Source organism: Rhinopithecus bieti, unplaced genomic scaffold (assembly GCF_001698545.2).
Source record: "Rhinopithecus bieti isolate Rb0 unplaced genomic scaffold, ASM169854v2 scaffold_38181, whole genome shotgun sequence".
NCBI classification, from domain to species: domain Eukaryota; kingdom Metazoa; phylum Chordata; class Mammalia; order Primates; family Cercopithecidae; genus Rhinopithecus; species Rhinopithecus bieti.
The window spans coordinates 152,846-166,372 of record NW_016815853.1 but is presented as its reverse complement, the minus strand read 5'-3'; the positions used below and the strand labels follow the sequence as shown (position 1 = coordinate 166,372).

Here is a 13,527-nt window from a genome sequence, read left to right as displayed (position 1 = left end):
GAGGGAGGGAGGGACGGAGGGAGGGAAGGAGGGAGGGAATCCCACATGCTTCTAGATTGCTAACAGGTAAAGGCAGAAATTATCATATAGAGGAATATGGTGGCCAGACGAGGTGGTTCACACCTCAGTCCCAGCACTTTGGGACACCAAGGCGAGAAGATCGCTTGAGCCCAGGAGTTTCAGACCAGCCTGGGCAACACAGTGAGACCCCATCTCTTAAAATATATTTATGTGCATATGTAAAAATAAATAAAACCAGACCCAGCATGCACACACCGCATAGGAAAAGGTTGATAAATAGAGGAGTACTGAAATTAACAAACTTCGGTTCATCAGACACTGTAAAATTATAGTTGCTTTTAAGAACCTTTACACACTGACAGGTGCATGAATGGAATTTCATTACCAGGACTTGCTTCAAAACAAAGGAACGGAAGGAACGGGCGAGGGGAAGCTGGCCAGGTGCGTGTAACTTCTGAAGCCGAGTGAAAGAACGGGGGGGCTCTCTCTAAAGATTTCCAAATTAAAAAAGAATTTTTTAAGGCCATCACTAAAAATGAAAAGATACACCCACCCACGGGCACAAGCGCACAACATACAGGGCACAGGCAGGGCAATAGTCCCCAGAGCAGGCCCAGAGCCCTGGCATGACACACACGCACACCCCATGCCGGGCGGTGCAACATGGAGGATGCCGTGCCCACATCCATCGCTCAGGAAACACACGAGGCCAGCCAGCCAGAGCCCTGAATCTCACCGCAGGGGACTCCTGCACCAAGGCTGGGGCACCACCAAGCCTGCTGCCCATCGCCAGGGGACACCTGCTGTCTTCACACGCCTGGCGTGCGTGGGCAAGGACCACATCTGGGATCCTCTCCAACAGGGCAGGGCGGGCACAAGAGGACGCAGCCCCAGCAACAGGCAACTCTATGTAGAGCACCTGGGTAGTCCCTGCTGTCTTTATTTTTGTGAATATTTTGTAAATTTGAAGTTATTTCCACATAAAAAGGTAAAATCAAGCTCCCCACCAGCCCGAGCCCGGGAAGTGCTCTCAAGAAAGCCACCACCGCCTCCAGCAGCTCTAGAAATGAGCCAGTTCATCCACCGGCGACAGCAGGTGGGAACTCAGAGTATGCCAAAACAGCTACACTCCACCACCCGCACCCCCCCCTCCCCCCGCCGGCCCAGGTAGCACCTAGGCTGGAGCAGAGGCGAGAATGTGCGGCAGGAATCTGCCCCGCTGTCCCCAGTAGCAAAGAAAACTTCACATAAATGTTCAACTCCACTTCTGCCAAAAGTAAGTAAATACGGTGAAAGTGAAGAGAGACAGAAGTCAGCTACACTGTGGTGTCTCCCCTCTGCTGAGAATATCCTCTGCATGCCTGGGGTGCTTCAGGGAAGACAACCAGGCCCAGCAGAACGGTGCCCCACAAAGCTAGGGGTGGGAATGACATGGTTGGGTACCCAAGTTGCGGGGGGCAGGGCAAAGCTGTCTAAACGGCCAGGTGACTGTGGTTCATGGCCCTGCTCTGTGAAATGCTAGCTTTAGTTCAGGAAATGCCAGCATCTTTAGGAGAGTCAGAGTGTGCGAGTGCAGAGGAAGGTGTGGGGAGGCCGGTGAGAAATACAGCCCATCCTGTGAGCACTCCGTTCTCCCCAGTACAATGTTTATTTGCTTCAGCTTTTTCAATCAAAACAAATCTAGGCCGGGCACAGTGGCTTACGCCTGTAATCCCAACACTTTGGGAGGCTAAGGCAGGCGGATTACCTGAGGTCAGTCAAGAGTTCAAGACCAGCCTGGCCAACGTGATGAAACCCCATCTCCACTAAAAATACAAAAATTAGCCAGGCATGGTGACATGCGCCTGTAATCCCAGCTACTTGGGAGGCTGAGGCAGGAGAATCGCTTGAGCCTGGGAGGCAGAGGTTGCAGTGAGCTGAGATTGTACCACTGCACTCCAGCTTAGGTGACAGAATAAGACTCCGTCTCAAAAAAAAAAAAAGAAAAGAAAAGGAAAAAAAAAAATCTGTTCCCAAATACAGTAACGTCCATTTCAGTAGAGGAGAATCCCTCCTGCTCGTCAGCCTGCACCGGGAAGGGCTCCAACATGAGCTGCCAGCTACAATCTGCACTAAAACCCAGAAAACCAACGAAGTCACAGGAGGGCAGGAATGAGTCCAGTGTTTCAAACGGCATTCAGGTCTGTTCCTCACGCAGAAGAGCAAGTGCTCCCGCAGACTGTGCCAACCCAGGCGCCCTCCTGGGCTCCCAAGCACTGGCTGGCCCTGCCCCGCAGCTCCTCCTTCCAATGTGTCGTCCTGGTGCTTCCTCCCCGAGTGCCCACCACTCTAGACCTGATGTAGGTCAAGCACAGGGAGCTGCCACCTGTGGCCTCAGTGCCCCTGCCATGTCTCCCAGTGCCACCCACAGCAGCCAACTCATGCACCCACACTGCCCGAGAGGCACCCACACAGGGCCTCCCAGTGCCACCCGCAGCAACCAACTCATGCACCCACATTGCCTGGGAGGTGCCCACACAGGGCTCCCCCAGGGGGCACTGAGCCAGAACTTTTATAAAACAAAATTAACAGCCAGAAATATGGAGGAAAAAAAGACTTAAAAACACAAGACAAAGGCGGCCGCGCCCAGTGGCTCTAACCTGTAACCCTAGCACTTTGGGAGGCTGAGGATCACTTGAGCCCAGGAGTTCAAGGCTGCAGTGAGCTATGATTGTGCCCCTTCACTCCAGCCTGGGTGACAGAGCAAGACCCCGCCTCAATTAAAAGAACAAAACCAAACCTCTGCAGGTGCCCACCAGGTGACAGCTGGGATCCTCACGGGGCCTACCTAGCAGACTCAATGCCCCCAAGACAGAACAGCTTCCCCACCCTCTGAGGACAGCTGTGCAGCTCAACAGCCTGGGGCTGCAGCAAGAGCCCAAGGGAGACAACGTCTCCCAACAGTGACCCCAGAAAAGGTTCCAGAATAGTGACATCTTTATTCCAGAGTCAACATGACTACCCTCCAGCATTGAACAGACTAGAGACTAAGGCCGGGGCTGGGCGAGGTGGCTCACGCCTGTAATCTCAACACTTTGGGAGGCCTAGGCAGGAGGACTGCTTAAGCCCAGGAATTCAAGATCAGCCTGGACAACACAGTGAGACCCTGTCTCTATAAAATCACAAATAGACTAGGGCCAGGTGGCCTCCAACAGTGTGGTAAGCGAGTCCGGGTAGGAAAAAAGTGCCAGCAGCCTTCCGAATTCCAGGGCCCCGGGTGCCTACCCTGCAGGGAATGGCGGACAGGCACTCTCTGGACTGTGGGGGCCGAGGCCCCCCACCCAAGGCCCTTAGCAGCCGGCATACACCACCTGTGGGTGACCGTGTCTACACAGGACTTTGCTCTCCATCCGCCAGGACCTGAGGGGAGAGAACTGCCGGACCCCATTCTTGCCCCTTCTGCCACCATTTCAGACACCCCACAGGGACTCATTTTGGGGGTTCCCACTGACTTCCAGGAAGTCCAAAAGCCGCTCTATGACCCCAGCTTACAAGCAGCCATCTGTCCTTGCCATGCTGACCCTTTTCCCCTGATCTTGCAGTGCCTCAAGCTCCAGGAATGGCTCAGAAGGGGTGCAGAGCCGGTGGTGACAGCATGGTGGGTTGAGGAGTCATCCCTGGAGCGACGTGTCTGGCAGAGGCCTTGGGGAGCTCAAAAGGATGGCGCTGGGGATGCACGACTGTTCATGAAGCCAAAGAGAAATTAAAAGAGGCACCAGAAGGAACTTTCTTCACATGAGATAGTTCAAGTTCAGACCACCTGCCAACAACATCTATTAGGACACGGGATGGACCAACTAATCTTCATATCAAATCCGAGACAGGAGATCCAGACGAACTCCATAATGTGTGCCAAGTCCAAGCTCAAATGATCAGCTCGGGGACCTATCTGCTGAACGACTGGGTGGTGTGGGCTAGGACCAGCAGGCGGCCCAGGGCCCCCGAACAGCTCTGTTCACCTCCATCCAACCACATCGCTCGGCACACCAGGCACCATCTCTTGTAGGCTCGCCACTAACAAAGGGACCGGTACCATCTGAGGACTGCCTTTACCAACAAGACTAAGATTTCTTGGAAGAATATCAATTCCAGGGGTCAGTGTTTCTCTTTCTCTAAACATGCCTCACATAGAGGATCTCCAGATGCAGCTGTGTCAAGGAGAACCAAAACTCAAGAGACTGCTCTGGATAACCATGCAAAATCCTTTAGAGACAGGGTCTCCCTCTGTCGCCCAAGCTGGAATACAAAGGTGCGATCAAAGCTCACTGCAGCCTCGAACTCCTGGGCTCAAGCAGTCCACCCACCTCAGCCTTCCAGTGTTAGGATTACTAGCCCGAGCCACCGCACCCAGTGAACTTTTCTAACAGCTGAAGTCAGTCGAACTTAAATGCATGATGAGACGCAGCTAGGTATTTAAAGTTCGCCGCGCATTTTCACCTGACTGATGCTTCCCTTCCTAAGGCTGACCAAGACCAGCTGATCCTTTTAAACTAAAAATAAAAAGTCCCCAGTGAAGGCAGGAGGAACACCCTATCAGGGTGAAGGCAGGAGGAGCACTTCATCCGAGTGAAGGCATGAGGAGCACCTCATCCAAGTGAGGGAGGGAGGAACACCTCATTTGAATGAAGGTAGGAGGAGCACCTATCAGAAAGCCTTGCCTATCTGAGGTTCCTGTCCATGAGGTCGGAAGTTCAGGCTCTCTTAGTAGAGGAGCTCCTCCTAGAAGATCTGAAGCAGTCAAAGGAAACACAGGCTGTCTGCCTGCTGATCACAGTCTCTTTTAAGACACTTTCTATTTTGCATTCTGATGAACCTAGGAGTTTTGTTAAACAGCTTATGCGTGTATTTATCCCTCATTTCATGCAATTAACCAAAAAGAGTGACCATGAAACCCTGTTTGTCTCTTCACTCCATGTATGAACTCTCATGTGAGTCCTGCAGCCATTCGTGTTAAGGGAGCCCTAATTTCAAACTGGTGCAAATGGAAAAGACTTTCTCTTTTCCTTGAATGCTAAAGACAAAATGTCATCCTATACACATGCAGCTCAATCACTGTTAATAAAAACTGATGTATGCTGGAGACAGGCAGTGAAAAGAAAAAATAGGCTAGGCACAGTGGTTCACGCCTGTAATCCCAGCACTTTGGGAGGCTGAGGCAGGCGGATCACCTGAAGTCACTAGTTCCAGACCATCCTAGGCAACATGGTGAAACCCCAACTCTACTAAAAATACAAAAATCAGCCAGGCACCGTGGCTCACACCTGTAGTCCCAGCTACTCGGGAGGCTGAGGCACAAGGATCGCTTGAACCTGGGAGGTAGAGGCTGCAGTGAGCCGAGATCATGCCATTGCACTCCAGCCTGGGCAACAGAGTGAGACTCCATCTCAAAAAAAAAGAGAGATGAACAGAAAAGAAAAAATAACAATAAATCAATGTAAGGTCTGGCATGGTGGCTCACGCCTGTAATCCCAGCATTTTGGGAGGCCAAGGTAGGCAGATCACTTGAGCCCAGGAGTTCGAGACCAACCTAAACCCCATCTCACCAAAAAACAAAAACATTAGCAGGACATGGTGGCACACGCCTGTGGTCCCAGCTACTCAGGAGGCTGAGATGAAGGAGTCGCTTGAGCCCAGGAGGTTGAGGCTGTAGTAAGCCATGATCATGCCACTGTACCCCAGTCTGAGCAAAAGAGCAGGACTCTGTTCAAGAGATTCTCCTGCTTCAGCCTCCTGAACAGCTGGGATTACAGGCGTGCGCCACCACGCCTGGCTAATTTTTATATTTTTAGTACAGATGGGGTTTCACCAAGTTAGCCAGGCTGGTCTCGAACTCCTGACCTTGTGATCTGCCCACCTCAGAACCCCCCAAAGTGCTGGGATTACAGGCGTGAATCACGTACCCAGCCCTGCCTGTTTTTCAAAGTGTTTATTTACTGCTGTCTTTTTAAAAAACTATCTTTTTTAGCCTGGTGCAGTGGCTCACGCCTGTAATCCCAGCACTTTGGGAGGCCAAGGCGGGTGGATCACCTGAGGTCAGCAGTTCGAGACCATCCTGGCCAATATGGTGAAACCATGTCTCTACTAAAAATACAAAAATGGGCCGGGTGTGGTGGCACGTGACTGTAATCCTAGCTACTAGGGAGGCGGAGGCAGAGGTTGAACCCTTGAACCCAGGAGGCAGAGTTTGCAGTGAGCCAAGATCACGGATGGCACTGCACTCCAGCCTGGGCAACAAAGCGAGACTCTGTCTCCAAAAAAAAAAAAAGTAAAAAAAAATAAAAGCAGTCAGTCCCTAAAGGCAGATTCTGTTCTGTCCACAGGGAATAAGCAAGATCCCCTTTCTCTAAAATCTCCACAACACTGCTTAGATGGAGTCACATCCTCCTCCAGTGTGCCTGGCTGGCCTGAAGCTCTAGACGGGTCCTACCCCAGAGCCATGGGTTAGTGCACACCCTAACCAACTAGACTCAGCATCCCTGCCAACAGCTGCACACCGAGAAGCTTCACCATGGGCGAGGCACAGTGGCTCGTGCCTGTAGTCCCAGCTGAGGATGGGAGGAGGCTGAGGCGGGAAGATCGCTTGAGTCTAAGAGTTTGAGACTACAGTGAGCCATGATCACGCCACTGCACTCCAACATGGGCAACAGAACAAGACCCTGTCTCTAAATACAAAATAAAAAACAAGTAAGAAGCTTCACCCTCATCTACACAAAATTCAAATGCACAGCTGAGGCTTCCTACATGCACCCAGGGTACTGCCCAGGGCCTAAGAACAGGGCTGCCAGATCAGCTGCCTCTCAGGCCACAGCAAGGCCGTAAACCTGGTTTCAGGCAGCAGTCAGCACTGTGTTGAGAGGCTGCCCCTCACAACCACCCCCAGAGATGGGTCCAGCACCATGGTGCCAACAGGCCAGGCGCACTGGGAGCTCCTCCACTGGTGGCAAGGTGGCCTGAAGCACCAGCATCTCCTGGAGACTGGGAAACCCAAACTACAGAGACTGCGGCCAAGAACACTTGTCCAGGTTTGTTGCTCTCTCTCTACTCGAAGCTAAAATAATAGTTTATTCCTAAGTTAGGAAAAGAACAGAACCACATAGTACGTGGTCTAGCTCCAACACCTGCTTTCAAATATTTAGGTCCAAAGCACGAGTTTTCTTCTCAATCAGCCCTGGCCACTTCAGGCCCCCGCGTCTCTGCGTGCAAACGCTGCCTCCTGCAAACAGTCCTGCTTACCCAACACCAGGAGCCAAAGAATAGGGCGTGGGGCCTGGCCAGGCCCTGCCTCTCCCAGAGCAGGTCATCATCTGGTACTGGCCAGGGAAGGGAGCACTTCAGACTTTTGGCTTTTCATTTTGTTAGATCACATTTTGTTTATTTTGCTTCAATTTCAGTAAAGCTGAAATTTTTAGACCTCTTATACAGAAGCTCTTAATACAAACCCTAGACTTTTTGACTCATAGGTAGAAATCCAAGCAAAACCATCTCTTCAAAGTCAGATTAATTTACAAAGACAAACACCTTGGTTTTGACAGGGAAATTTTCTCTGGATGGGAAGGATTATGAGCATTTTTTGTTCATTCTGTCTGAATTGACTAATTCTCTGAGTATTTACAGCTCTGTGAAAAGAAACTGGACTTCTCTTTGGCAAAGTAGAGTAATATTAACAAAAATCACTTAAAACTTTCTTTTTTTTTTTTTGAGACAGAGTCTCACTCTGTCACCCAGGCTGGAGTGTAGCAGCACAATCTTGGCTCACTGCAACCTCCCAGCCTCACCATCCAATGCAGCTCAGTCTGCATGCGTCCCACCTGTGCTGCCCTCCCCTCACATGTGGAACAGGTCCGACACCTCAGAGGGTCCTGCTTGCTGACCCCCAGCAGTCCTGGAAGGTCTGTGTGGTACTGGGGCTCAGGATCTCCCCCAGCCAGCTGCTCAAGCTCAGCACCCAGGCTGGCTTCTCCCTGCCCTGTTGACCAGCAGGCCCCGTCTGTGCTCACAGCTTCTCCCCGTTTGGCCACCCTGTCCTCAGGACATCTGCAGCAAGTGGGGGGCACAGCACGGGAAACGGGGCCAATGCCACAGCAGTGGATGTCCCGATGCCAAAGTCACTGGGAAGCCCAGGCCAGAGTCCCTCGGATTGAGAGTCATACAGAGTTTCTGCGTGGGCTTCATTCCTTCTTAAAGTTTAGTCACTGAAATTCTTAAAAATCTTCACCCTTAGCTGGGCATGGTGGCTCACGTCTATAGTCCTAGCACTTTGGGATGCAGAGGTGGGCAGACTGCCTGAGCTCAGGAGTTCCAGACCACACTGGGCAACATGGTGAAACACCACCTCTACTAAAAATACAAAAATTAGCTGGGCATGGGAGCATACGCCTATAGTCCCAGCTATTCGGGAGGCTGAGGCACAAGAATTGCTGGAAGCTGGCAGCAGAGGTTGCAGTGAGCTGAGATCGTGCCACTACACTCCAGCCTGGGCAACAGAGAAAAACCCCATTGAAAATAGAAAAAAAAAAAAAAAGCTGAGCAAGTGCTATAATTCCAGCACTTTGGGAAGCCAAGGTGGGCAGATCACTTGAGGTCAGGAGTTTGAGACCAGCCTAGCCAACATGGTGAAACCCTGTCTCTATTTTAAAAATACAAAAATTTGCCGAGCGCAGTGGCTCACGCCTGTAATCCCAGCAGTTTGGGAGGCCGAGGCGGGCGAATCACAAGGTCAGGAGATCGAGACCATCCTGGCTAACATGGTGAAACCCCATCTCTACCAAAAATACAAAAAACTAGCCGGGCGAGGTGGCGGGCGCCTGTAGTCCCAGCTACTCGGGAGGCTGAGGCAGGAGAATGGCATGAACCCAGGACACGGAGCTTGCAGTGAGCCGAGATCGCACCACTGCACTTCAGCCTGGGCAGCAGAGCAAGACTCCGTCTCAAAAAAAAAAAAAATTTGTCAGGCATGGTGGTGCGTGCCTGCAGTCCCAGCTACTCAGGAGGCTGAGGCAGGAGAACTGCTTGAACCCGGGAGGCGGGGGTTGCAGAGAGCCGAGATTGCACCACTACACTCCAGCCTGGGCGACAAAGTGAAACTCCATCTCAAAAAAAAAACTAGAAAACTACCGATCATTCCAAGCCTACAGACTAAAATCTTTTACAACATCTATTCCCCGAAAAGACGTGGTAAACAAGCAGAACCACACTTCAGGGGAATATCAGGAAGCTGCGCCAACAGGAAGCGCAATGATCACCCAGCACGGGCCCTGCAGGCTGTGCCCGCGTCCTCCCAGGGTCCTGCACTGCAGGCTCCTTGTGGACCCAATGCTTGGACACGCTTACCTCTGCGGGGGTATATAAGGAGCGCACACGGTTGGCAGGACCGCACAGGGCTCAGCCAGAGCCTTCTTAGCCTTTTTTGCCTTCTTCCTGACCTTGGACGTGGACCTGACAGTTTTGACCGAGCTGTCTTTTCGACAGACGCCATTTTTCATTTCGACATCCCCGTAAATATTCAGAGGCCTCCGGGTGCAGCCTGGAGGTGTGTGGACATCACAGTAAGCGGTCTTTCTGACGGAGAAGGTGGTGCCACCACCAGTCAGTTCCTTCACGGGCTCCATTTTCATGTACAGGCCAGCCTTCTGGGCACACGTCACATGGAATGCTGTGTAGCAGTTTGCTTTGTGGCACTGGATGCAGGCACCCACGCCCTTCTGCTTACAGAGGTAGCATGTCAGTTTCCACCGGGCTGGGGGAATGTTCCTCACCCCGTCAATGGGCTCGATGAACACCGTGTTGGCAAAGCCGACCTCTGGGATCCACAGGGCACACACCACGTGACCCCAGCGGTCGTCATCTGTCTTTTTGAAGGCACCACCCTTGTTGGGACACAGCACACAGTCGGCAGGCCGGGCCCGGGACTGCAGGCAGTGGCGGCAGAGCCACTGGCCCTCGGGGATGTAGGGCACCCCGTAGCACTCCTGGTGCACGGCCAGGTTGCACATGTCGCAGAAGAGGATCACATTGCTGTTCTGGCACTCCCCGTCCATGCAGATGCAGCACACGGCGTCCTCATCGATCAGAGACTGCTGCTCGCCCTGCTTCTGGTTCTCGCAGTGCGACTCCTTCTCAAAGCGGTCCATCAGGAACTCAAACATGCTCTGCGACACGGCAGGGACGCAGTCACCCTTGCGCTTCTCGTTGACGATCTCCAGCCAGGCGTAGTCCTCCTCGTCCATGTCGTACTCCACCTCGTTGTCCAGTTCCTCGGCCGACTTCTCGATGAACTTGTAGTACACCGGAGGCCTCCTGGGGGCGGATGGAGGGCTGTACTCCACGATGCGCACCTTGGGCTCTGGGAGGGCGCTGGCCGAGGCCGGCGCGCCGTGGGCGCTGGGGAGGGCTTCATTTTCTTTTGACTCTGTTGTTTTGTGACGCTTAGTTCTTAAGCAGACAGGGGGCCGCTCACTGTTTTCCTTATTGCTGTTGCATTCACTCATCTCTTGAGCCGTGAGGTCATCTTCTAATATGATCTCCAGGGGATCAAAAATACTGATCCTGTGCAAGCGCCCTTCAATTTCTATCTCTACCATCCTTTGAGCTTGAGCGTAGGTCAGCGTTTCTCTCGTGGGGGAGTGTTTAACACTGCACGGGGAGGAAGGATGCCTCGCTGCAGAGCCTCGATGACATCGTCCTTTCCTCCTCATTTGGTAATGATTACCTAAAATAAAGGCAAAGGTAAAGTTAATTCTATGCAGTGTGACCAAAGACTCGAGAAAGCTGCAGAAGTACACTTGGGCAGATCCAGCTCACCAGCTCCAAGCCCAATCAAAGCAAAACTCACAACTAACTTCTTTCCGAGGTGTCAAAAACCACGCATCCAGGCCTGAGCAACTCCCCGGGACCAGGGAGAGAACAGCAGTAACAGGCAGAGAGGCAGCCTGAGGAGCCCTCCTGAGCACCTGCGTCCCTATCACCACGCACCAGTCCCCTCTCAGACCACACCAACAGGCTGCGGAGACCACAGAAATGCTCCCCAAGAAGGAGGGGTCTGGCCCAGAGCCCACAGCTGCAGGACTTTCCTGGCATGCAGGCGATCCCCCAGAAAGTCCACATACAGGGCTGCACCCCACCAGACACAGAGGCTATGCCCACCAGAGAGGCATGCTCAGTGGCTACCTGGTCCTATCCGATACTCGCCCTAAACCACTCTTCCCCTCCCCACTGCTCCCAGGAGAGCACCCCCATGAGCCCAAAGTCACCACAGTCCTTGCAGCATTCCTGCTGGGCTAGGGGTAGGAGACAGACCACAGCCTGTCCACGCTCTATAGACAGGCCCTCCACACGCACACCACAGCACAGGGGAGCCCTGTACTGGTCTGAGGGGACAGTCTTCGCCCCCGGGAGGCCCCAACCCTGTTTCTGCAGAGCCTTGGCAATGACCACCATGGAAACACCCACAGGCCGAGTCAACCTGCCCCTTCCCCTCAGGGGCACTCCTCAAGCCCCAGTGAGACAATGGTCCTTCCTCCTCCTTTCCGAGCGAATCCAGATACGTGCAATACACTAAAGGGCCTCTCTCTGTTCTCCCTGGCACACGTGAAGGTAGACGCTCCGCTCAGGCTACACAGCGAGGGGCGACCCCCAGGACCCCCTCGCAGCTTGCAGAGACCCTCACCAGGAGGGTCGCCAGCGCTGGCTCAGGTGCCTGAAGACTTGGCCACAGAGATTTAGGAGAATGTGCCTTTCCAGAGGTGGGCAAAACCAGTGAGCTGCCACCCATACCTCCAGCTCCTTGTGGCAGAGGCCTCTGCCGTTCAAACAGCACGGACTGTGTCTATTCCCAGCTGTCCCCGGGGTGCCTCGTGCGAGGGCACCTCCAGTGAAGACCACCACCCGCTGGGCAGTGCCTCCCTCCAAAGCGCTACACTTCACTGACAGGAAGCAAAATGAATTTTCAGTGACTGACTCGCAAAACAAATATTCTCAGCTGAAGCCCAAGGCCCACTCTGCATCTAGCCCTGCAAGGTCAGGGACGCCTGGCCCCGGGCCCCGAGGGGCCCCCGCAGCAGCCTGGCTTCAGAGCCTCACCCTGATCTACTGGGCCTCAGAAAAAGCCCTCAGGGAGCAGGCTTCCCTCGTGAGTCCCGAAAGGAAATCCCAGCCGACTTCAAGGGCACTTCTTAAGACAGACCCTCCAGCCACTGTGTATCCTTCTCTGTATCAGACAGAAATCCTCATTGTATGTTGAAACTAGATAGCAATTACCTACAGAGAGGACAGGAGAGAAAATGTGGTCAGCCAAACCTCAGACCCCTTGCGTCTCCCGGGCCTCCAGGTGCCCACTCAACCCTGGATTCCTGGAGAGCTGTCAGTACAGCCACCCCCCAGCCGGCCCTGTGAGCCCTGCAGAGGTGACACCACAGCCTGCACAGAGCCACCCTAGTGCACCCGGGACGGCGACACGCGTCATGGCTGAGGTGGGGCAGAAGCAACAGTTGGTTACTCACCAGATCAGAAACGAACCTGTAATTTTCCCCTCGACAGCAAAGTCCTGAGTCGCCCTAGCGACAAGCAGCCCCCGGAAACCCACTCTCTCCCCGGGAGCCGCGAAGCTCTTCATCTCAACACTTTCTCCAAGCGGAGAACTGAACCGAAGGCCTCACGGCCACCGCAGCTCTCAACACGCAACTGGGGCCCGGGGAAAGGGGACCCTCGGCAGCGCGGGGCGGCCCACGCCCTTCTCCGCTTCACCGCTTCCCCCCTGGGCCGGTTCTGTCCGCGCCGGGACAAGCATTTCCACCGGGAGGGATCCGCGGGGGCACAGCCGTCGCTTCCGCAGGAATAATTCCCTGAAGGGCCTCCCGGAGAGCTCTGCGGGCCCAAAGCAGGGAAGGCTGTGCCCACAAGGCGGCCGCTGCCGTCTTCCCACCGCCCGCCCCGGGAGAGGCCGACCCCGCGCCGGGCCTCCCCGTCAAGGCCACGGGGCCGCGGCCGCGGAGTTGTGCGAAGTTGTGTGAAGCGCTCGGGACGGCGCTGGGCCAAACACAAACATCCGCCGCCGCCACGGACTGCACAACCGCCTCCAACACAGCCCGGGACGGCCGCGCTCTCCGGGGGACGGGGCCGCACCCCGCGGGGCGGGGGCTCCTGCTGCTAAGGAGTCTCAGAACTCCCGCGCCCGCTCGCCAGGGCCGCGTTGCCCGTGAACTGCGCTTCAATCGGGTCACTCGTTTAAAAGGCCCGGGGCAGCCTCGCGTTCGTCGCGAGGCGTCTCCCCGCAAACGCCCGGGAGGCTGCGGTGCCGGGTCTCAAGCCCGCCCGCCGCAGGCCGCGCGGCTCCTGGGCGATGTCGGGGCGCGTCCCTGCTCCAGGGAGTTCCCGTCTGGGCAGAGCTCGGCGGGCCTGTTACATAAGGGGCGGCCCGGCCGGCTCGGCGGCGACCCGAGGCCCGGACCCGACTCGAGCGCGGACTCCGGG

General features: G+C 54.5%; 1 protein-coding gene across 6 annotated transcripts in view; it reads right to left on the bottom strand.

Annotated features, from left to right (window-relative positions):
* The window catches only part of BRD1 (bromodomain containing 1), a 49,520-nt gene extending 37,012 nt beyond the window's left edge, over positions 1-12,508 (bottom strand). For 4 of the 6 annotated variants that reach the window (XR_001881859.1, XM_017854096.1, XM_017854093.1 and 1 more), the window contains exon 1: positions 9,391-10,768. Coding sequence is in view for 5 of the 6 variants with exons in the window: in XM_017854096.1 (XP_017709585.1) it covers positions 9,391-10,754 (1,364 nt within the window). In the remaining variant the exon portion in view is untranslated. Of the gene's footprint in view, positions 1-9,390; positions 10,769-12,138 lie in introns of those variants that run through there. The other 2 variants (XM_017854094.1, XM_017854097.1) reach the window with 2 other exon arrangements.
* Between the last annotated feature and the right edge of the window lie 1,019 nt (positions 12,509-13,527).